Raw genomic sequence first — 21,105 nt, forward strand, 5'->3', positions numbered from 1 at the left:
TGATCAGTCACCACTCGCCAGATGTCAGCTGATTACCTCGAACACGCACTGTTTTAATGGGACCTTTTTCTGGCCATTATTCATTAATTTACTCATTTATTCATTAAAACTTCCAGAGTAATTTACCACCTGAAAAGAGAGATGACCGCGGAAATAGAGGCATGTTGCAGAGAGTCCGCAGTGAGTGGCCTGAATGAGCCACTCAAGAAAATACTTAAAAATTTTTCAATACTGAAGGTATACAAATTAAGGGGGGGAAAAGCCAAGTTTTTGTGGTAAGTTATAATATGATAATACGTATGAAATGCAGGGACTTCATCATTTGCAGTATAATGGTTATTATAATAGCATGGTATTGTAAAAATAATAGGGTGATTATAAAATCCTAGGGAATCTACCTTACTTTTTTTGAGTTAAGATATAACAAAATTACCCCCAGAAAACAAAGTATGCCTTCTATTACTCTCATGAGACAGGAGCTTGGCCTGGGCAATCCACAGAAACTTGCTTCTTTCTGTTGTGTGTCTCCTCTCCGGCTCAGAGGCCTTGCCTCGGGGCAGAGAGACGATACAGGAGGGAGTCTGAGCCCAGTCCTGGCCCAGGAAGCTCACGGGGCCGCTCTCTGAGGGTGCTGGCTAAGAAGCTGACAGCAATTTTGAAGGCCGTCTTCCTCTTTTCATGCGGTTATGACCTTTCAGAACCACAGAGAACCTTCTAGAAGGAGTGTGAGTCTCTCCTCAACCCACAGAGGCCGCTGTGGCTGAGGATGGTGCGCGACTCTCTGTGGGCTCGAGGGCGCAGTGAGGGGCCCCCGTCTCTCCAGACCCCACCCCTGACAGCACACAACCACTGCACCACGCTGGGAACCTGGGGCTCACCTGGCCTGCCGGTCTTGGCCAGGTCCTCCCGGCGGGCAGGGCACTGCCAGAGCTTGAGGGTAGCAGGGTCCCTGGTGCAATTTGTCCCCTTGACCCACCGAGGCATGCCCTCTGCAAGCAAGTCATCGTCTGACCCAGGGCCTGATGAAGCCACTGCCGACAGAGGGAAGAACAGGCCACTGAATGCCAAAGACTGGAAGCCCCATTTCCTTTCCGGTGACATGACAAAGGAAATCCATGCCGTCCAAGTCTAGGTGGCCCATGAAGACCCCTCCCTGTGCCGGGAAACCACCCTCCGGCCCACTGTGAGAAAGGCACGTTGAACCACGCGTGCGGTGGCTTCGGAAGGATGCCAGGGAGGTTAGAAGCACAGAGCCCTTGCGGTGTGACCCAGCAAGTGGCTCAGTGTCCTCAGCTCAAGTCCGGGGAGAACAGTACCGACTGCATGGGGCCAGCGCGGGGTGTATAATCATTGCGGCCATCTGGATCTTTCCCTGCTCCTCTCTCTCCCCGTGGAAAAGTAAGGACACCCAGCGAGACCTCAGACATCACCCTGCTGCCGCACTTTACTGACACCTGCAAGCTTGGACACTGTCCCCCGGTGCAGCCCACGGGACCCCCCCAGCACCCCTTACCACCCCACCCCTCCAGGAGCGCCGAATCTCGGGCTCTCCGATCATGTTTCCAACGTGAAAGTACACTTATGATTTGTCTGGCTTCTTGATTTCTCCTAAGGCAAAGTGACAGCCTCCTCTGCTCTCCCCCTCGGTGTCGGCTTTTATTATGTCTTCCTCTGGTTTTCCATCTTGCCTGCTCCCCTCTGTCGCTCAGCCCCCGCTGTATTCAATCGTCACTTCAGCATTAGCCCACTGTCTACCTGGCAGCCCGCTATTATGCACTTATTTTATTACTTGGTTTCCTACCCTGATCTTGTGATTCATTTCTAACCTTTACTGACTGTAACGTAACTCCTTTGCTGTTCGTTCTTCCCTCCCCGCCAGCCCCCTCAACCTTCAACTTGCAGATGACAGCTCCAGTTACGGCCTGGAAAACAGTCTTATCTGCAGCCCCCAGGCGACACTCCTGTTTCTCACTGAGCAATGAGTTTAATCAAATAAAGTGCAGTCCTTAATGCTTTTCAAGTCCTTCTGAATAAGATCAGAAGAGATAAACATGAACCCAGGAGGAAAAGAGGGGATCAATGGGGCCCACAGGCAGGGAGGTATTAGACCTGAGACTAAAGTCAAGACGCTCCTGTGTTTAGCCTGACCTTGCTCGATGGTGTGGGCAGAAGGTTACGAAGTACAGACCACCGGTCATCATACTAATGGTGCCTCCAAGTGAGCGTGGGGTTTCTAGTTTTAGAATCATATGCGACAGTTTAAGAATGAGGAATCCTGTTGTTTTCGGGATGCCTCCCAAGAAGAAACCCAAAATATGAAACATCACGGTTACATAACACAGTGTGTCCTTTTCCTGTGGGTACAGCTACATGGTGTTGGGGTGGGATTTTCTGGGGAGGGGGCTGCTAGGGAAGGAAGGGGCGGCAAGAAAACCTTAGAAATCGACGGGTAGTAAGGGCTGGAAAGCGGCACGTGACTCAACGCCCCGATGTTCAGACGAGGAAACTGAGGTCCAGGGAGGTTGAGAAGCTCGTATGAGGAATGGAGCCAGATCTCTTGGCCCGAAATCCAAACTCTTCCCGGCAACGCAGCACCTGGAGGTAGAACTTCTTTTTCTTTTTTCTGTTTATTACTTATTTTTGAGACAGAGAGGGAGAGAGAGCACGTGCGCACAAGCATGAGTGGGGAAGGGGCAGGGAGAGAGGGAGAGAGAATCCCAACAGGCTCTGCGCGGTCAGCACAGGGCCCGATGCGGGGCTCGAACTCATGAGTCATGAGATCACAACCTGAGCCGAAACCAAGAGTCAGACGTGGAGAAGAACTTCTATTGATTTTTTAAAATTCTGTTTCAACTGTTTCTGGTTATGATGTAATACGGTGGATGGATGCTTGCTTTGCTTTCTCTCGGTTACTGGTCCATGGGATGTCTCTTCTCTCCTTCTCTCTCCATAACAGCTGTGTGGAGATAACAACTCATTAAAAGTACACGATTCGGCGAGCACCTGCATGGCTCAGTCAGTTAGGCGTCCGGCTCTTGATTTTGGCTCAGGTCGTGATCTCGCGGTTGGTGAGATGGAGCCCCGAGTCGGGCCCCACACTGACAGCACACAGTCTGCTTGGGATTCTCTCTCTCCCCCTCTCTCTGCCCCTCCCCTACTTCCACCCTCTCAAAAAAATAAATAAGTAAACATTAAAGAAAGGTGTACAATTCGGTGGTTTTTACTATATTCCTAGAACTGTACAACCATCACCCTGATCATTTTGAGGACATTTCGTCCCCCAACAAGACACCGCCTCCCCCCTTCGTGGTCATCCTCCCTTCCCCCCTCCCCCTAGGTCCCTGGCAACCACCAATCCACGCTCCATTTCCATGGGTTTGCCTCTTCTGGAGACTTCCTTAAAGGGAAACATGCGGTGCGTGGTCTTTTGCGATTGGCTTCCTTTCCCTCAGCATCATGTTTTCCAGATTCATCCGCGGTGTAACATTACCAGTACTTCGTTCTTGTTTGTGACTGGACGGTATCCCACTGTGTGGATGTGCCGTTACCCACTCCTCTGCAGGTGAGCACCGGGACGGCCTCCGCGCGGGGCTAGGACGGATCATTCTCTTTTTATCTTTTAACGATGCTTCGTAAACTTAGCAACTGCAGCTGGCCCCACCTTCTCCTAAGCTTGCCTGTCTGGCCCTACGTCGTGACTTGACCAGAGACCAACTATCTCTGGGTTGACCGCCCCTTCTCCAATCCTCTTTAGCAGGCACTTGTTCTTCTGCCTTAAACTTGACATTATCTCCAAATGGCAACAAGTTTTGTGAAACGTCCTTCGTGACATTTCTGGTCTTCTCTACGGCTCCCTTTCTGTACGCTCGCTTAAAGATCTTTTTAAAATTCTGAGATGCCAACCCATCCATTCTCATTTTGCAGATCCGTGAGGCTCTGTTGACAGGGCTTTGCATGGAACATTTCTGCCTTCTGTCTTTGGACACCCCTCCCCCCGCCCCTCACTTCCCAAATCCAGTCTTCACACCTGTGACACGTAGGAAAATCAAAGGTTGTTCAAAAATAATGAAGCTGAATATCAAAGAAGTGAATAAAGCTTGTGAGAGACAAAACCCGAATCTGGCCCGGGTCTGTTGATGCCCACCCAGTCCCAGAAGCTTTCCTGTCAGACCTCGCGGCAACTATTCAACTCACCGGGGACGGATAGGGCGCTGGTGTATGTGAACGGGAATTAAAGTTTCCTTTTAAATCATTTACCTTCCAATGAAAAATCAGTAGGTAAATCAGGACCTAATTAACACTGGGTAAAAACGGTGTCATGATACCAACACTGCACAGCTCAGAAACGTGGACGGGATGCTCTCGCGATCACGACGAAATGGCAGTAAGCTAGCAAAACACATCTGCTCTATACTTCCATTAGTAATTCTGACCGGGGCTGGGTTAAAGTTTACTTCTTAAGCTCTTTTAAGAAGGGCTTTGCTAAGCAAATTAACAGTACCAACAAGATTTCTGGGTTCTGTTGAAACTACTTAAAAGCACAGGCTGTTTCCAAATACATTAGGCAGACCAAGGATTACATATGCACTTATCTCTCCGCGGGTATTATACACGGGCATAAAATCAGCAATCAATCCGGAGCTCACAAAATGAAGTTCTGAGTCATTCTTGTCTGTTTACTTAATATTTCCCTAAAGGATTTTATTAAGTCATAGTTTGGTAGGCCACGTCTTGCTTGGTTTGAAAGTAATAAAATATCTTTTTTTAATTGGCAAATAATTTAAAATTTTACCCACTGCGCCCGGCCTTCTCAGACATTAATCCAAATTATGATCGGACGAACGATTCCAGTCGTGATAGAGAGATTTACAAACCACTGAGTTCTGCTGGTAAGGAATATGCGAAATTGGACAGTAATGCAGACAAATAAACGCACAGGGCTAATAGAACAAAAACCCAGAGCTTAGACACATTAAGTTAAGCTCTGTTCCTTAAAAACCATTTTGCGGTAAATATCGAGAGGCCAGACAAGGTGCCTCTGCAATTTAGAATAAGATTATCATTAAGAAGGAGAGGAAAGAGGGAAGAACTCACGGAATCTCAGTTAATCCACTTGCAAGCACCCAATGTGGGGGTAAATCATTGGCCCCATTTTACACAGGACTCTGTGGCCCGGCGTGCGGTCTGGCGCGCTTAATTCCTGGCCCTGAGGTTGTAATGTTGCCATTGTGGGCATCTACAAACGGAAAAGAATGAGCTTCTTTAGAAAAGAAATTATTCCAGGGGCGCCTGAGGGGCTCAGGTGGGTTAAGCTTCCGACTTCAGCTCAGGTCCTGATCTCACGGTTTGTGGATTCAAGTCCCACATCGGGCTCTGTGCTGACAGCTCAGAGCCTGGAGCCTGCTTCGGATTCTGTGTCTCCTTCTCTCTCTGCCCCTCCCTTGCTCACACTCTGTGTGTCCCTCTCTCTCAAAAATAAACATTAAAAAAATTTTTTTTAGTTAAAAAAACAAAAAAGAAGTGATTCCGTGCAGAGGTTTCCCACCGTGGGGCCAAGAGGGGTCCCGCTCGAGCTGCAGTGAGGTTTGGAAGGCTGTGATCTCGGCCACAGTGGCGTGCTCCACGTGAGCAAAGGCAGAGCTGATGGAAGCCGGTGAAGGGAGAAGGTCTGTGGGCATCTCCCTGAGGGCTGACAGAGGAGGCTGAGCCTGGTTCCTTGGTAGATTATCCCTCAGATCCTTAGTTTGTAATAGCCATTTAGTGGAATTAACGAAATTTGCCATTAAATGGACAAAAGAGGGGCGCCTGGGTGGCTCAGTTGGATGTGCGTCTGACTTTGGCTCAGGTCATGATCTCACGGTTCGTGGGTTCGAGTCCTGCGTTGGGCTCTGTGCTGACAGCTCAGAGCCTGAAGCCTGTTTTGGATTCTGTATCTCCCTCTTTCTCTGCCCCTCCCCTGCTCACATTCTGTTTGGTCTCTGTCTGGAATGGGGCGCCTGGATGGCAGAGGTGGGGTCTGGCCCTCTAGAAAGGGAGCACTTATTGGAAATAAAGACATTGGCACCCTGGCTGATACACCAATGTCTTCTGAGTCTGGGATGTTCTCCCGTGGGGTCACGACCATTGTATTTCTGGACATTCAAGGCTATAAGGCAGACCCTGAGCCTGCACAACAGCTCCAGGGTGACCCCCCCAACTCCTTGTGCCATCAGTCATCCCACGACACAACCCATGACAAAACGCAGCAATTAACAAAGCAAAATGTCACACAAACACCTGCAAAAAAAAAAAAGCAAACCCACAAATGCCGCCTTATAGACATTAGCGTGTGCATGTTTGACATTTTTGCAGATAGCAACTGTACAGAGAAGCTTCTGCTTGAAGATTAAAGCCCCTATGAAAAATGCCCCGTGGTATCTTCAGGCGTGATTACCTAGAATAGACGGCAATAGCCGTTACGTCCTTAACATCTGCACTGACAATTCAGACTCAGAAGCATTCCATCACACGAGATGAACATTTCGATGCCGCTACGAGCGCGGACGTCCTTGAAGCCTGCCCCCTCCATCTTCTGCTTAGCTTCACTTCCGTGCCTGGCCCGGTGTAAACTCCACCTTCAAGTAGCCAAACCTTGCCCGGCACCGTCCTGCGCCAGCGAAAGAAGCAGAAAGCTAATTGGTTTCTAAGCTGCTGATTCCCCAAGTTCATCACCAGCTCCTGCTGGCATGAAGGCCCGTCGGTGCCAAGCAAGGAGTCAGAAGCCTTTTGTCTCCGTTTACTTGACGGCTGCGGGTAATTAGAAAATTAGCTCTAAATTCATCTTTCAAAAGCAACTGCAGTCCAGGCTCGTTGCCGAAGGGTACTCGGTCCATAACTTCCTGACAGATTGCTGGAGGGAGGTCAGAGACAACGTCAGGAAGAAGACACTCCAAAGGCTCTGAGGCAGTGGGACAAAAAGCGTGTAGTTTCCCATTAACTCCGGAGCCCTTCACTTCCGTTCTCCGGGACGCTGCGTGTCCGAAAGGCGAAGAGGGTTCGTTTGTTCCCTTGCACGGGGATCACGAGGAGAAAGGGTGAGCTGGGTGAGTTCTACTGTGGTCAAGGCCAAGAGCATCAGCTGTGCCTCACTCCCATTCACACGGTTCACAGCAGGAACTCTGGCCTTCTTTTTTTTTTTTTATTGAGAGACAGAGAGAGACAGAGCACAATCGGGGGAGGGGCAGAGAGAGGGGGAGACACAGAATCCGAAGCAGGCTCCAGGCTCCGAGCTCCAGGCTCCAGAGCCCGACGCGGGGCTCGAACCCACGAACCGCGAGATCATGACCTGAGCGGAAGTCAGACTCCTCAACTGACTGAGCCCCCCAGGCGCCCCAGGAGCTCAGGACTTGAAAGCACATGGTTATTTGGACTCTTCCAGGTCATTCCGCAGATGAATGCCAGGCACTGTTCAAGGCTGTGTGGAACGGAGCTCAACAAGACCTGGGGCTACATCCCAAAGGCAGACCAACAATAAATAGGCAACACTAAGCACGCAGACAAGAATTCAGATAAAGGAGATTTTACAACATGAGATGTGCTGGAAATCATATGCTGGGGAGGGGGTGCTCTAGCGAGCAGCTATCCTGGGGAAACGGCAGTTGTGATAAGGAGCCACCGCGCTTACCTCAGAGGGAGGAGGCCTCCCAAATGGGCACGAGTTTGGCATTTACGAGGCAGCCCGAGGCTGGAGCGTGGCAACAGTGGGAAGAGAGCTGATTCGAGGTCCAAGCTGCTGGCGGGAGCCGGGTGGCGCAGGTGCTGCAAGCCAGGGCGGAGCATGCCGGCCTGAAATGGAGGAGCCAACATCTTGGCCTCCTTCTAGATCAAACGTTCAAGGTCAACAAACCAAAGGCTGATTTCTTTACGCTTCAGCCCGGGCTGTTGAAAATAGTCAAGCCTAAATACTTGCCCAGTGAGCATCTCCGTGAACGGTAACCTGATAAGGAAGGAATCACAGCTCCCTCAGACCTGCAGACGAGGTCGCTGGCCTCCCTCCACGCGGCCAGTCTGAGATCACCCTCCACAGAGCGACACCTTTGCCGTCAGCAGATGGCAATGCGACAGACGTCCCGATCGGAGAGGATGGCAGTGACAGTCTAAAGCACTGCCTTAGGCTCTCTGGGGGGACGAGGAGCCATGAGACAAGAACTAAAGGGAGAAAAGCACTTTTTCTTTTTAAAATAAGCTTCACGCCCAGCATGGACCCCGAGACACATGACCCTGAGATCAAAACCTGAGCTGAGATCAAGAGTCAGATGCTTAACTGACTGGGCCACCCAGGTGCTCCCAGAAAAGGAGCTTCTAACATGTAAATTGTGGGGCCCCTGGGTGGCTAACGGGGAACGATGGGGCTCGGGCTCTGAACACAGTTGAAACTGTGGGTCCCAAGTTCACATGAAAGTTCCTCAAGAAGCTGCACTGGCCTCTCAATCTCGAGTCCACAGGTCTGGCGTCGCCGAACAGGGAAAAGCTCAGCGTGTCTTCGGTCAGACCTGCAGCTGGGGGGTCTTGTCCAGAGCCCCTGCCCCCCCCCACCCTGCTTTCCTGCACACTTCCCAGCCCTGCGCCCTCAGACAAGCTCTCCGAGCCCCGTCCCCCAGGAGGGGATTCGAAGAAACGAATGCCAATGTGGCTTTGGTGAACTGGGTGCACTATACAGACATTAATTACTGTCGTTGCAGAGGGTTTGAGAAAAACGAGGACAATGAATTAATCAAGTGCTTACAAGCGCTAGGACGCGCCGACCATCCGATTCCTCCTCCTGTGTTTTCTCGTTCTGCGACTGAATAATGAGAACCAGTGGGAACATGTCCCAGAGTCAGGTCACCAGCTGGCTCCGGCCAAATCTCCTTCCGGCATCTACTTTGTTTGGTTCACAAGGGGGCGTAACTGTCCTTTTACTTCGTTGCCACTGTTTAAACCCGGGAGAATTCACTTCCGCCGCCAGGTCGTGGCCTTCTCCAGAAACGCAAGGGGCGGTGCGCCTCCCGGGGGCTGCGGAGGAGCCGGAGCACCGACCCCCTCGGGGTCGCCTCCAGCGGCCGAGAGGCGGCCACCTGCCTGGCCCCCAACGGCAAATGGCCTTGGAACCCTACTGAAAACCCACGATCGCTGCGGAACTGCCGGAAACCCCGGAGAGGGGGCCGCGTGTGAGCCGTCACGGCCGCGGGGCGCCGGGAAGGGTCCTGGGGCGCGGGGCACGCGTCTGCCCGCGTGGCGCCTCCGTGGGGCTCGGAAACGGAGGCCTTGCTTCCCAGTCCGTGGGGACTCCTGACCTCAGTCCCCGGCCCTGGTGCCCCTCTGCCCGCCCCGACTCTGTGAGCTGAGAGGCTTCTGGAACGTGAGCTCCTTAGGATCAAATCTGCGTTCTTTCAGGGACGCAGGAGCCCGGACGGCGGGGCGCGGCTGCGAGGGGGCCCGGGGCGTCCTGGGGGCGCCGCTGACTNCGCAGCCCAAGGCCTCCGTGTGTGCAGAGCTCGCTGGCGGCTGGGAGGCCTCTGCGCTGCGTGTCGCTCACTGAGACAGCCCTGGACGCGACGCCGGGGCCACGTCCCGGGACCGCTCGGCCCTCCCTTGGCCCAGCCCCCCGCTGCCCTGTCCCTTGCACCCCCACTCCTTCCGACAACACAGCAGCAACAAAGGCAAAACCGAAACAGGTGACGTCTCCCTTTGTAACCGGAGCGGCTCAGCTACAGCACAGATGGGGTCCCCCTGGCACCCGCTCTGAGCAGAGTCCTCTCCCCTCGGGTCAGAGGCCCCTCCCGTTTACCTGGCAGCACCCCCACTCATCCAGAGCTTCCAGACTGTGTTCCTGAGTGCTCACTCCTCCCTCCCTCCTAGCACCCCTTCCTTCCCTCCTCCCACAAATATTTGGTTGGGAGCACAGTCCTGAGGACCCCAAAGTGAAGAGCAGTGACCCGCCAGGCGCCTCAGGGGCTCAGTCGGTCCAGCGACCAACCTCTGCTCAGGTCACGATCTCAGGGTTTGTGAGTTCAAGCCCCGCATCGGGCTCTGTGCTGACCGCTCACGGAGCCTGGAGCTGCCTTGCATTCTGTGTCCCCCTCTCTCTCTGCCCCTCCCCCAGCTTGCACTCTTTCTCTCCAAAATAAATAAACATTAACAAAATTTTAGAAAAAAGACAAAAAAACCCAGCATCCCGGCAGGTGGCCCCCTCTGTCACCCTAAACGTAGACCCTCGNTCACTGAGACAGCCCTGGACGCGACGCCGGGGCCACGTCCCGGGACCGCTCGGCCCTCCCTTGGCCCAGGCCCCGCTGCCCTGTCCCTTCCACCCCCACTCCTTCCGACAACACAGCAGCAACAAAGGCAAAACCGAAACAGGTGACGTCTCCCTTTGTAACCGGAGCGGCTCAGCTACAGCACAGATGGGGTCCCCCTGGCACCCGCTCTGAGCAGAGTCCTCTCCCCTCGGGTCAGAGGCCCCTCCCGTTTACCTGGCAGCACCCCCACTCATCCAGAGCTTCCAGACTGTGTTCCTGAGTGCTCACTCCTCCCTCCCTCCTAGCACCCCTTCCTTCCCTCCTCCCACAAATATTTGGTTGGGAGCACAGTCCTGAGGACCCCAAAGTGAAGAGCAGTGACCCGCCAGGCGCCTCAGGGGCTCAGTCGGTCCAGCGACCAACCTCTGCTCAGGTCACGATCTCAGGGTTTGTGAGTTCAAGCCCCGCATCGGGCTCTGTGCTGACCGCTCACGGAGCCTGGAGCTGCCTTGCATTCTGTGTCCCCCTCTCTCTCTGCCCCTCCCCCAGCTTGCACTCTTTCTCTCCAAAATAAATAAACATTAACAAAATTTTAGAAAAAAGACAAAAAAACCCAGCATCCCGGCAGGTGGCCCCCTCTGTCACCCTAAACGTAGACCCTCGTTCCAAATGAAAACTGTCCCTTCCCCTTTCCAGAGTGATGATTCTGACTTTTAATTTCGTAGAAAATGAATTTTGGAATGTGTGTCAGTCCAAAGCCAGCGCTACCCTGGGCAGACGGGGGAGAGTCTGAACGCGCAGCTCAGTGTGGGGAGCCCAGTTATGCTGCTGTATTGTGGCCTGCGGCCTCTATCCTTTCTGCCAACGCAGAACTTGAAGGAGTGTCCAGCGCCTCTGATGTCAGACAGTATCGATGACAGACTATAATGGTAAACCGAGCCCACTGCGCATTTGCTTTGGACGCTCAACTCCCAGAACCGGGTAAATCTATTGTGTAAAAGGATTGCCCAACTGCTCACTGGTGTTCATTCATTCGGCAGGTGGCAAGTGGTGTCCATCCAGCCCCGGGGAGGGAGCAAAGAGCAGAGAGTGACACAGAAAGTCCTCTGGCCCCTGGGGGAGCTTGCATTTGGGCGACATTTGTCGTCAACAGACCATGAGCATCCAGTTTTGGGAGGAAGTGTCAGCAACTTTCAAACGCTGAAGGAAAGGAAGCAGACAAAGAAAGGACTTTGGAGGGTTCGGTTCTCAACAGGGAGGCGGGGAGGCCGCAGGGAAGGAGGATTGAACAAAGTCCCTCAGGGGGTGAAAGAACAGCCACCCTGCCCCCTCGAGGGAGCAGAGGACCAGGAGTCTCCTGGGTGCAAGGGGAGCAGTTTCCCGCGGCTGATGCAACAACGGAGCCGCCCACCGAGTGGCCCGAAGCAACACGCATTTGTTCTCTCCCAATGCGGAGGCCAGGAGTCTAAAATGAGTCAGCAGAACCACACTCCTTCTGGAAGGCTCTAGAGCAGAATCTGTTCCCTGGTCTCTTCCAGCTTCCCCAGGCGCCACAAGCCTCAGCTCCTGGCCCCTCCGCCCTCCTTTGAAGCCAGCAGCGCCCGCCCATCTCTCTCTGCTTCCATTACCTTTTTTCTGGCTCTGCCCCTCCTGCCTCGTTCTTACGAGGCTCCTTGTGATGACACTGGGCACCCCTGCCCCCCGCCAAGTAGAGATGAGGAAAGTCTCCCACATCAGCGTCCTTAACTTCATCACGTCTGCAAGTCCCCGTTGCCGTGTAAGCTCACAGATTCACGCAGCGAAGGAAGTCCTGGGTACAAAAGCGGAGTGAGTGGCCAACAGCATCGAGTGCCCTTGGAAGGTCAAGTAAGGTGAGCCCCGGGAACTGAGCGTGGACCCATGAGTTCGGGCTCCCCTCGGACCTTGGCGGGACCAAGAATGTAGCAGCTTCTGTGGACAGCAGGACACCCCCAAACTGTCCTCGGCAGCGACGGATGTCAAGCGTCATGGCTCTCAAGTTCTCCGTGTACCAGCCTCTAATCAGCACACAATCGGGCATGATCCAACTACGCCACCCAATCTAGACCTTTCTCTAGTGCTAACCCTATTTGAGAAATACACAAATGTAAAATAATAGCTCTCTATTTGCTCTAGGCCAGGAGATTTAGGGACGGTGTCCTCTGGGTTTTGTTTGTTTCTTTTTAAAGTTTATTTATTTATTTTGAGAGAGAGAAAGAATGAATAGGGGAGGGGCAGAGAGAATGAGGAGTGGAATCCCAAGCGGGCTCCACCCTGGCAGTGCAGAGCCAGACGCAGGGCTTGAATTCACAGACTGTGAAATCGTGACCTGGGCCGAAGTCAGGTACTGAACTGACTGAGCCACCCAGGTGCCCCTAATGAATGGCATTATTTTAAAGGACAATTTAATTTGGGGGCCAGCAAAAGAAATCTGGAAACTGAAGGTCAAAAGCTTTCAGGATTCCAGTGACATTAAATAATTTTATAACAAGTCACAATGCTGCATAAACGAGTCAAAATGATAACAAAATAGTTTACATTTATTTTTCATCTACTATATCGTGTTTTTTTTTTAGGCACTTGACATGGATTGTTGCATTCATTCCTCACAATAATAAAACTGGGAAGCTCAAATTACAGATGAGAAAATAAAGACTCAGAGAGGGTGAGTAACTGGTCAAAGGCCACAGAGCTGGGAAGCCGAAGATGATTTTTATGACCTGGAATGCCCCCTGGGCAGCTACAAGCTCGGGCAGTAGGGACAAATAGAATACAGCCCATAAACTGTCAGAATTTATTGCAGCTATTTGAGGCTCCAGGATTTTTTCCCGACAACATAAAAGTAGATCACCCTTTCTTTTGTACTCACTATATGTACTACTTAAAGAAATTATGCAGAGAAAAAAAAAGTCCTTCCGTATTGGCTCCTTCAGCGCCCCCAGCCCCCAAATTAACTGCCGCTAATGGGTTGGAGTTCACACATATCCCAGTTTCTCCCCCAAGATGCTTGTTCTCAGGCTCCCTTTAACCAGATTAAATGCAATAAAGCTTTTACTTATGATCTGCTTCCCAAATGTTGCTTCTTGTATAAGCAGGACAAGGCAGAAATTATAAGGACAAAGTTCTAGAGAGTTCCAGCACACCTGGAACACATTTGCATAATAGTCAAATCCCCATGCTTGGACCCTGCCTCTTCCCTTCTCATAAACATTCTACACAATTTTAAGAATCCTTCCCTGTGCCTCCTTTGTCCCCAAACTCCTCACCCCTGTGGCCAAGTCCATGAGCAATTCCGAACAGCTCATTAAGTAAAAGTCCATACTCTCTGTGTTCATACCAAAGTTCAAAGTATAACGATCCGTATAAAAAACAACGTTTGCCCAACAGGTTAGCTGGCGTGTTCGAAAACGGACACTCCTTTGCCACCCATTGGCTGAAACCAGTGATAGCGGAGAATGCTTTAGGCAAAGGAGCTCGGCTGTTATGTACTTTTTCTATGTACTTGTTTGGTACAAGTTATTTTTATGACACTTAGGTGAAGCCGAACTAATCATTAAGAGTAGATTAAATCACAATTTATGTACCAGCTGTTATTAGGCTTCGGAGTAATATAAATAAATACAACAGCCAGCAGTGCAGAAGAAGAACTTGATGCCTCCTCTCCAATCCTAATGTTGAACAGAGTGGTAATTAGCTCTCAGCTCTCCCTCCTTAGAAATGAGCTGATCGTAGGAGCACACAGTAATTGGGGCAGGATGAAAGTGCCTTAGGACCACGGCTACCTTCGAGCCTCTTCTGTGTTCAGTTCTCTTTAACTTAAAGCAGGTCTACCGACCACCCTGGGATATGCCACATCCGGTGTCCAAGCTGGAAATTCTGGGCACTGAAGTCCTTTTAGGAAAAGCCTGGTTTCCCAAAAGTGGAGACAGCTGAGACATAGTGACAAATACCTACAACGTGAACAAAGAACTGTTGAATGTGGTAAAAAGTTCCAGAAGTTTTCTTAAAACGAAGAAGTCAAAAATCCTATTTTGGGTAATAGTACTGTGGAGAGGCAAGGGAAACCCACCATGACATCGATACAAAACCCAGCTTCACCCTTCCCGGGTGCTAGCGATCTGTGAAGATGAAAGGTGAAGGGCTATGGACTCTAACGTCCACCTCGTTCACAAAGAGGGCCCTCGTCAAGGGCCCTGTCCTGGGCACTTGGGTGCAAGAGTCAGCAAAGCACACGTCCCCTGCCTTTGAACCACGTCACAGGTAGATAGACAGATAGACAGAAAATAGATCAGCCCATAAACAACAGGCACAGTAGGGAGCAAATTACATAGTATCAAAAGTAGAGATGATCTGAATCACAGTTCCTACCAATGAGCACATTTCTTAGCCTTTCTGTTCCTTTCACTGATGACATTGCCTCCTCCTAAGTTGTCTAGATGATTCGGGAGATAACTCGGGCCAAGTGCTCAGCTTCCTCGGCTCACACTCCCTTCCTGGTGCAGATTTGCTGATAAGCCCCGGCTTCTGACACCATTTCATCACTGAGCTCTTTTCCCCCTTTGGAACTTTAGGTACCTAAGTGCTTACCGTGTGCCTCGGAAAGATTGTGCTGTCAGGTCAGGGGGCTAGCAAACTAGTAAGCGATAAGGCGCATGACCCTAAACTTTGGAAGCACAGAGCAGACAGAAGAATTTTGAAAGATGGCAATAGCACCTGCTGGCCTCCCTCGGTCCCTGCTGCCATGCAGAACACAAACTTATTTCTAACTTCCAAGATAGTGTTCTATTGGCCATTTCTCGGTCTCTGTTTAAATCTATGACATTTCTGAATATCCGGATCGTATCTGTCCCACACACGGGACATGCCTACTTGGTCAGAAGCAGGCCCTGGAGGTAATGCTGGTAGCCAAGAGAGCTGTCTGAACAGAAGGTGCTCGAACATCTGCTTCCTGCAGCCAAGCACTCGCATGGCCTTCCCCACTGGCTGTATTTTGTGTGCTGTGCGCCATGTACTTGGTCAGGACCCTTCTCCACTTGGAGCCACGCTGGCTGACCGAGGGCTGAGAACGTGGGACAATTCCGCCCCAAACGCTGAAATGGCAACGCTACAGAAGGCTGTGAGAAGCTTCAAGGTCAAGGGACCCGCTGGGCAGGCACATGACCCAGGACACGAGGCAGCATAAGCTTCACTGTCAAGAGGAGGCAAGTGACCTACAATTGTATGACAGGCTCTGGGTGGACCCAGCCTGGCCCATCACCACCCTGGGCATCGAGAGGGGCCAGAGGAGCTGCTGCCTCTGGGGGAGGGTGCACAGCCGTGGGCGCTGGGGGACATCTACACGTTCAAAGCGAAGCCCCGGGTCCGAGGCTCAGCAGACACACAGCCCAGCTTCCATCCGGTCGAGGCTACATGGCGTAATTAGGAGGCGGGTCATAATGGACCGGGGTCAGGGGATTGCAGGAAAAGGGTTTGGAAACAGGGACATGGGAGGGCAGATCAAGGAAGGAGGGAGGCGAATCTGAGGAGAGCAGGTCTGACGAGAAGGTCGTGGGCCCAGGAGCTCATTGTTTATTTCATTCTAGACGAAATGCAGACCACCTGGCTCGCGCTCTATGGCGATCCCCTAAACAACGGGGAACGTGGGTCCGCCTGGCAGAAAGTGCTCCACACACTCAGGGACAAATGGGACCCCTTCTCTTACATTTCTAGTCTCCTGGGCTCTCCAGGCCTTTTGGCAGAAAGCCAACGTCTCCTCGCTGGGGTGTCTCCCTTCAAGTGTGATCGACAAACACAGGGAGGTTTATGGACTCTGAAGGGAAGAGTCCGTTCAGATTCCACAGGGAACGAGGACTGGATACAGTGTGTGCTTACAGCCAGTTGCCTCCCAAAGATGCCAACACTGCTGAAATGTGACCCTGACTTTCCAGATCCTTCCAGAGACTGCCAGACGTGCCCATTGCCTTGGGATCAAGCCCGGCCTACACGGGGGCTCCAAATACTGTTGTGCAGATTTTTTAAACCCACCCACTGGCACAGTCAGGCTGGCAGCCTGGCCCGGGAACGCGGCCTCAACGTTGGCCACCTCACGGCCTTGATGATGGTTTTCCCTCATCGTGATCCACTCGCAAAGTCTCCTCTCCTTTCCCTGGTGTGTGGGGCTGCCCGGATGCTCTTGAAGGAGGATGAGCTTCTGGGGTGTCCCCTCACCCCCACCTTCTCAAACAGGGCCCCTCAGAGGCTCCAAAGGGACACGTCTTTCGATAGCAAGCCCCCTAGTGGGTTCCAAGATGGCCTCCTCTCAGAGGCTCCCAAGAACGTCTGCCAAGAGGAAAGACAACAAATAGAATCTTTGGGGCAACTTCTCACTTCAGGCGCAAAGTTTAGAAAACTGTAGGTTTGTCTCCTCTGCTTTACCTCCGGCCACTCCCTTTATCCTCGTCACCCTCCCTCCCACCCACCCAGGTGGCTGTCTTCCTGCTGCCCCTCCCCCATCTCTCCATCTCCCCGCAAGCCCCTACTTTTCTCCTCCAAATCTACCTCAGTTTCCCCCTCCATGTCCATCATCCCACTTGGCCTCATATCTCCTTTAAGAATTTTGTTTTTAGAGGCGCCTGGGTGGCTCAGTCGGTTAAGCGTCCGACTTTCGCTTGGGTCATGATCTCGCAGTTCGTGGGTTCGAGCCCCGCGTCGGGCTCTGTGCTGACTGCCAGCCCAGAGCCTGGAGCCTGTTTCGGAGTCTGTGTCTCCCTCTCTCTCTGACCCTCCCCTGCTCACGCTGTCTCTCTCTCCTAGAAATAAATAAAACATTAAAAAAAAAGAATTTTGTTTTTAATTGGGAGTTGAATTTTCTTTATAAAAAAAATTTTCTGTTTATTCATTTTTGAGAGAAAGACAGAACACGAGCAGGGGAGGGGCGGAGAGAGAGGGAGACACAGAATCTGAAACAGGCTCCAGGCTCTGAGCTGTCCGCACAGAGCCTGACATGGGGCTCGAACTCATGAACCGTGAGATCGTGACCTGAGCCGAAGTCGGATGCCCAACTGACTGAGGCACCCGGCCGCCCCGGGAGTTGAAATTTCTAATCACAAATTTATGACCTAAACACTGGCAAAAGTTTCTAGCTGCATGAGCGCTGGAGCAATAATGCAAAATTACCAGAGAAGGCGCTGAATAGGTGGTGGTTGCTCAAGCAGAAAAACTCATTTAAATGATTTAAAAGCAGTTATTAGAACACACTATTTTCCCATGGCCTTTCAGGAACTATCTCCTCCATATAGTACATGTATTGTAACAGAAACCCCAGACACAGTATTTAAAACTGGCGATCCGAGAATCTAACTCACAAAGGCATTACTGCTGGTACATGAGTTTCTTTTAAAAGTGAATCTAGTTCTTTTCTGTACTATCAAAAGTGAGAAAAAAACAAACATGCACTATGCACAAAGATGTGGAGTAAAACACCAAAAGCGGCAAGGAGTTAAGGTGGAAGAAGAAAGGACTGACATGTAGAAAGCGATTTTACGGACGGAGAGAGTTCTCTGGCTGTGGACAAAGGACAAACCCACCACTGGCTGTCGGAGGACACGCTCAAACAGGGGCCAGATGAAAACCATTTCTCCGAGCGTCTCAGTGGCTCGGCGGGTTAAGCTTCCGACTCCTGATTTCGGCTCAGGCCATGATCTCATGGTTTGTGGGTTTGAGCCCCGCATGTGGCTCTGTGCTGACAGCATGGGGCCTGCTTGGGATTCTCTCTCCCCCTTTCTCTCTTTGCCCCTCCCCCACTTGCACTCTCTCTCTCTATCTCTAAATAAGTAATAAACTTAAAGAAACTATTTCTCCTCTGAGTTGTTTGTAGGTTTTTTTTCCCCCCTCATCATCCAAATTTTATTCACGATTGGCAAACAAGGAAATTCCATTGGGACGCCTGGGTGGCTCTGTCAGTTGAGTGTCTCACTTTGGCTCAGGTCATGACCTCATGGTTTGAGAGTTCAAGCCCCACTTCGGGCCCCGTGCTGACAGCTTGGAGCCTGGAGCCTGCTTCGGGTTCTGTGTCTCCCTCTCCCTCTGCCCTTCCCCTGCTCACACTCTCTCAAAAAAGAAAAAAAAACTAATAAATAAACATTAAAAAAAGAAAATTCCATTAAAATTGTATTAAAATCTTGAAAACAAAATAGGATGATTCGCTGGAATGTTGTAAAACCATTGCCTTAAAAAAAAAATCAATGTACTGCAGATGATTTTAATCACCCTTGGCTCCAAACTTGTATTGATTTTGTACCCAGCTGGAAACACCAACCAGCTCCCTCTGGAGACCATCGAAATTATTAATTTCCATTAAAAGGATTTATTGAGGTGAAATTCGCACAACAGGCAAGCTGCCCTTTTAAGTGAACAGGCGGAGGAGGGGGAGCCCACATGGTGCCCGCATGCCTGGCTTGGCGGGTACGCTCCTCCCTTGCCCCTTGGCTTTCTCCCGCCTTCTCCCACCCGCCCTGAGATGTTGGGGAAGGAACCTGATGAGGTTCAAAGGTCTGAAGGTCTGGAGAAGACCACAGCTGTCCCGCGTGTCCCGCTCCCACCTGGGCCCGACCCTCCCCCTCCTCCCCCTCCCTNGACTGAAGCCTGCTCCCCCCCCACCCCGAGTGTGCGGGCGCTGGAGGCTCTGGGCCCAAAGCCCTTGTGGACGGAAGGTGCTCAGCCTGGAAGTGCCTCGTGGTGGACGCTTGCTCAGGCCCCACCCCGCCATCCGGGCCGGTGCGTTTGCCGAAAGCCCGCTCGGGCCGAGCTTTCCAGGCCCAGCAGTGCGCGCTGTTCCAGACCCCGCCAGGGCCCCAGCCTTGCTAGGCCTGGAGAGTGCATTTGCCAAAAGCCAATTCAGGCCCAGACCCACTGGTTCTAGAATTTTCTGGACTAATACCTGCTTTAGCCTAAACCCTGTTTAGGCTCAGCCTCTTCTGGGTCTAGGCTGAATCAACTTAGTCCTGACTCCTAGGAGGCCAGGACCCTGTCATGCCTTTGATCACACCGCACTGTGCCCCACTGAGATGGCTCGCTTCTTTCTCACACAGGCCGCGCTGCAATGGCAGGGACTGAGATCTCTGTCCCTTCTGAGCAGTTTACTAAAATCAAAGAACTGGAGTTGATGCCAGAGAAAGCTCTGGAAGTGGTGGAGGACGATGGAGCGCACAGAGGGAGGGAGCACCCAGGTCCCAGAGACCTGATGGCCAGGTGCCCCTCCGGGGCCCTCCCTGCCAAGGTGCCGGAGGGGGAGTGGGAGCCCGTGCTCAGCACGGAGGAGGGCGACAAGCACATCGTGACCCGGCAGACGGTGCACTTTTCCTCCGAAGAGGTGCAGCTGCAGGACATTGGCTGCCTGACGGTGCAGCCCCAGGAAGGGGTGCAGGTGACGCTCCCGCAGGCCAGCGGTGGGCTGCAGTCCCTGCTGTGGCTTGACCAGGGGCCTCAGCAGTGCATGGGCATTAGCGTCCAAGAGGACGTGCACACTTTGCAAGAGATGGAGGTGACGCAGTCTCACGTGCTGGAGGGCAGCGTGGCCGCGGCCGGCGGAGACAGCAAGTTTGTGGTGAACCTGGCTGAAAACACCGCGCTGATCAAGGTACGGCTGGTCTTAGTGAACAGACCCGGCTCCTAGAGGAAAAACTCTGACAGCTTTTCTTTTTTTAAAGTGGGTCTTGGTGCGGTGTTAGCTATGGTCAAGCAGTTTAAAAATGGCGCTTTAAAATTAAACACGGTAAAAATAATGTCCTGGGAAGATCTTGGGGGAATCTCACGTTCTTTTCTCTTTTTTACTTATTTTTATAAATTGTTTCATGTTTATTTATTTTTGAAAGAGAGAGAGACAGAGTGGGAGTTGGGGAGGGACAGAGAGAGACGGAGACACAGAATCCAAAGCTGGCTCCAGGCTCTGAGCTGCCCGCACAGAACCTGATCTGGCGCTTGAACTCACAAACCGTGAGATCATAACCTGAGCTGAAGTCGGGTCTGTCGCTCAACCGACTGAACCCCCCAGGTACCCTCTGCGTGTTCTTTCTTAAGAGCTTAAAAAGTTACACTGATTAGAACACTACAGGGTGCTGTGTGGTGGGTTGTTTTGTTTTTTTAAAAAACAGTGTGATGTTTCATTACCAAAGTGCTTGGTGCTTAGTAGTTATGGCTTAAGCATTTTGGTTGCAGTGGATAATCTTCCCTGCTTTGTTTTTTTTTTTTTTGTCTTTCTTTATCCATTCTGTGGTTTCGTCAAGGCAATGAGTTTTATCGATTGTAATCAAGGTATAGTATTCTTTTGTGATTACTCATTTTTGTGTGAATACTCATTCTTGTTTATTAGATTAAGAAAGGCCAGGGGGAGGACCAGGCGCCTGTGGAAGGAGGATTCGGTGGCCACACCGAGGATCAGTTCTTTCTCGTGGAAGCCAAGCCTGGCGACGGAGGAAGTGACGAAATTGTTCTGACAATTACACACTTAAATGTGGGGGAACCGGAAGACAGACCTGCCTCCACTCAAGGACCCGTTGAAAAAGCCAACTCTACAAAAAATCAGAATACAACGGGTAGGCGTCACCGGGGTCTGGGGCCTTCCTTTTGGGGAACGAGATGGTGGTTGAAATTGTACGTGGTTGACTTTTAGTTGGCTTTCGCAATATCAGGAAATGGGAGAAAATTAAAGCTCGTGGTACGTATGAGGAATCAAATCCAAAAGAGTTTTGTGCCTTGGACACAGATGTTCTAAAAGCGTTGAGAAGATGCTCCTGCCATGTGCTGTGCAAGAACAGGGAAGGGGCCCCTGATCTGCCCCTCCCTTGCAGCT

At 51.6% G+C, this 21,105-nt stretch overlaps 2 protein-coding genes across 2 annotated transcripts in view; one reads left to right on the forward strand and one right to left on the reverse strand.

Annotated features, from left to right (window-relative positions):
• Nucleotides 1–9,094, reverse strand: part of PCK1 (phosphoenolpyruvate carboxykinase 1) — a 26,195-nt gene extending 17,101 nt beyond the window's left edge. The window contains exons 1-2 of the mRNA XM_077778284.1: nt 8,765–9,094; nt 7,664–7,824 (exon numbers count right to left, since the gene is read on the reverse strand). The gene's annotated coding sequence lies outside the window, so the exon portion shown is untranslated. The remainder of the gene's footprint in view (nt 1–7,663; nt 7,825–8,764) is intronic.
• Nucleotides 9,095–19,356: 10,262 nt separating this feature from the next.
• The window catches only part of CTCFL (CCCTC-binding factor like), a 27,398-nt gene continuing 25,649 nt past the window's right edge, over nt 19,357–21,105 (forward strand). The window contains exons 1-2 of the mRNA XM_077778311.1: nt 19,357–19,893; nt 20,626–20,863. Coding sequence (XP_077634437.1) covers nt 19,357–19,893; nt 20,626–20,863 — 775 coding nt within the window. The remainder of the gene's footprint in view (nt 19,894–20,625; nt 20,864–21,105) is intronic.

The sequence above is a fragment of the Crocuta crocuta genome, unplaced genomic scaffold (genome assembly GCF_008692635.1).
Source record: "Crocuta crocuta isolate KB4526 unplaced genomic scaffold, BGI_CrCroc_1.0 scaffold27, whole genome shotgun sequence".
NCBI classification, from domain to species: domain Eukaryota; kingdom Metazoa; phylum Chordata; class Mammalia; order Carnivora; family Hyaenidae; genus Crocuta; species Crocuta crocuta.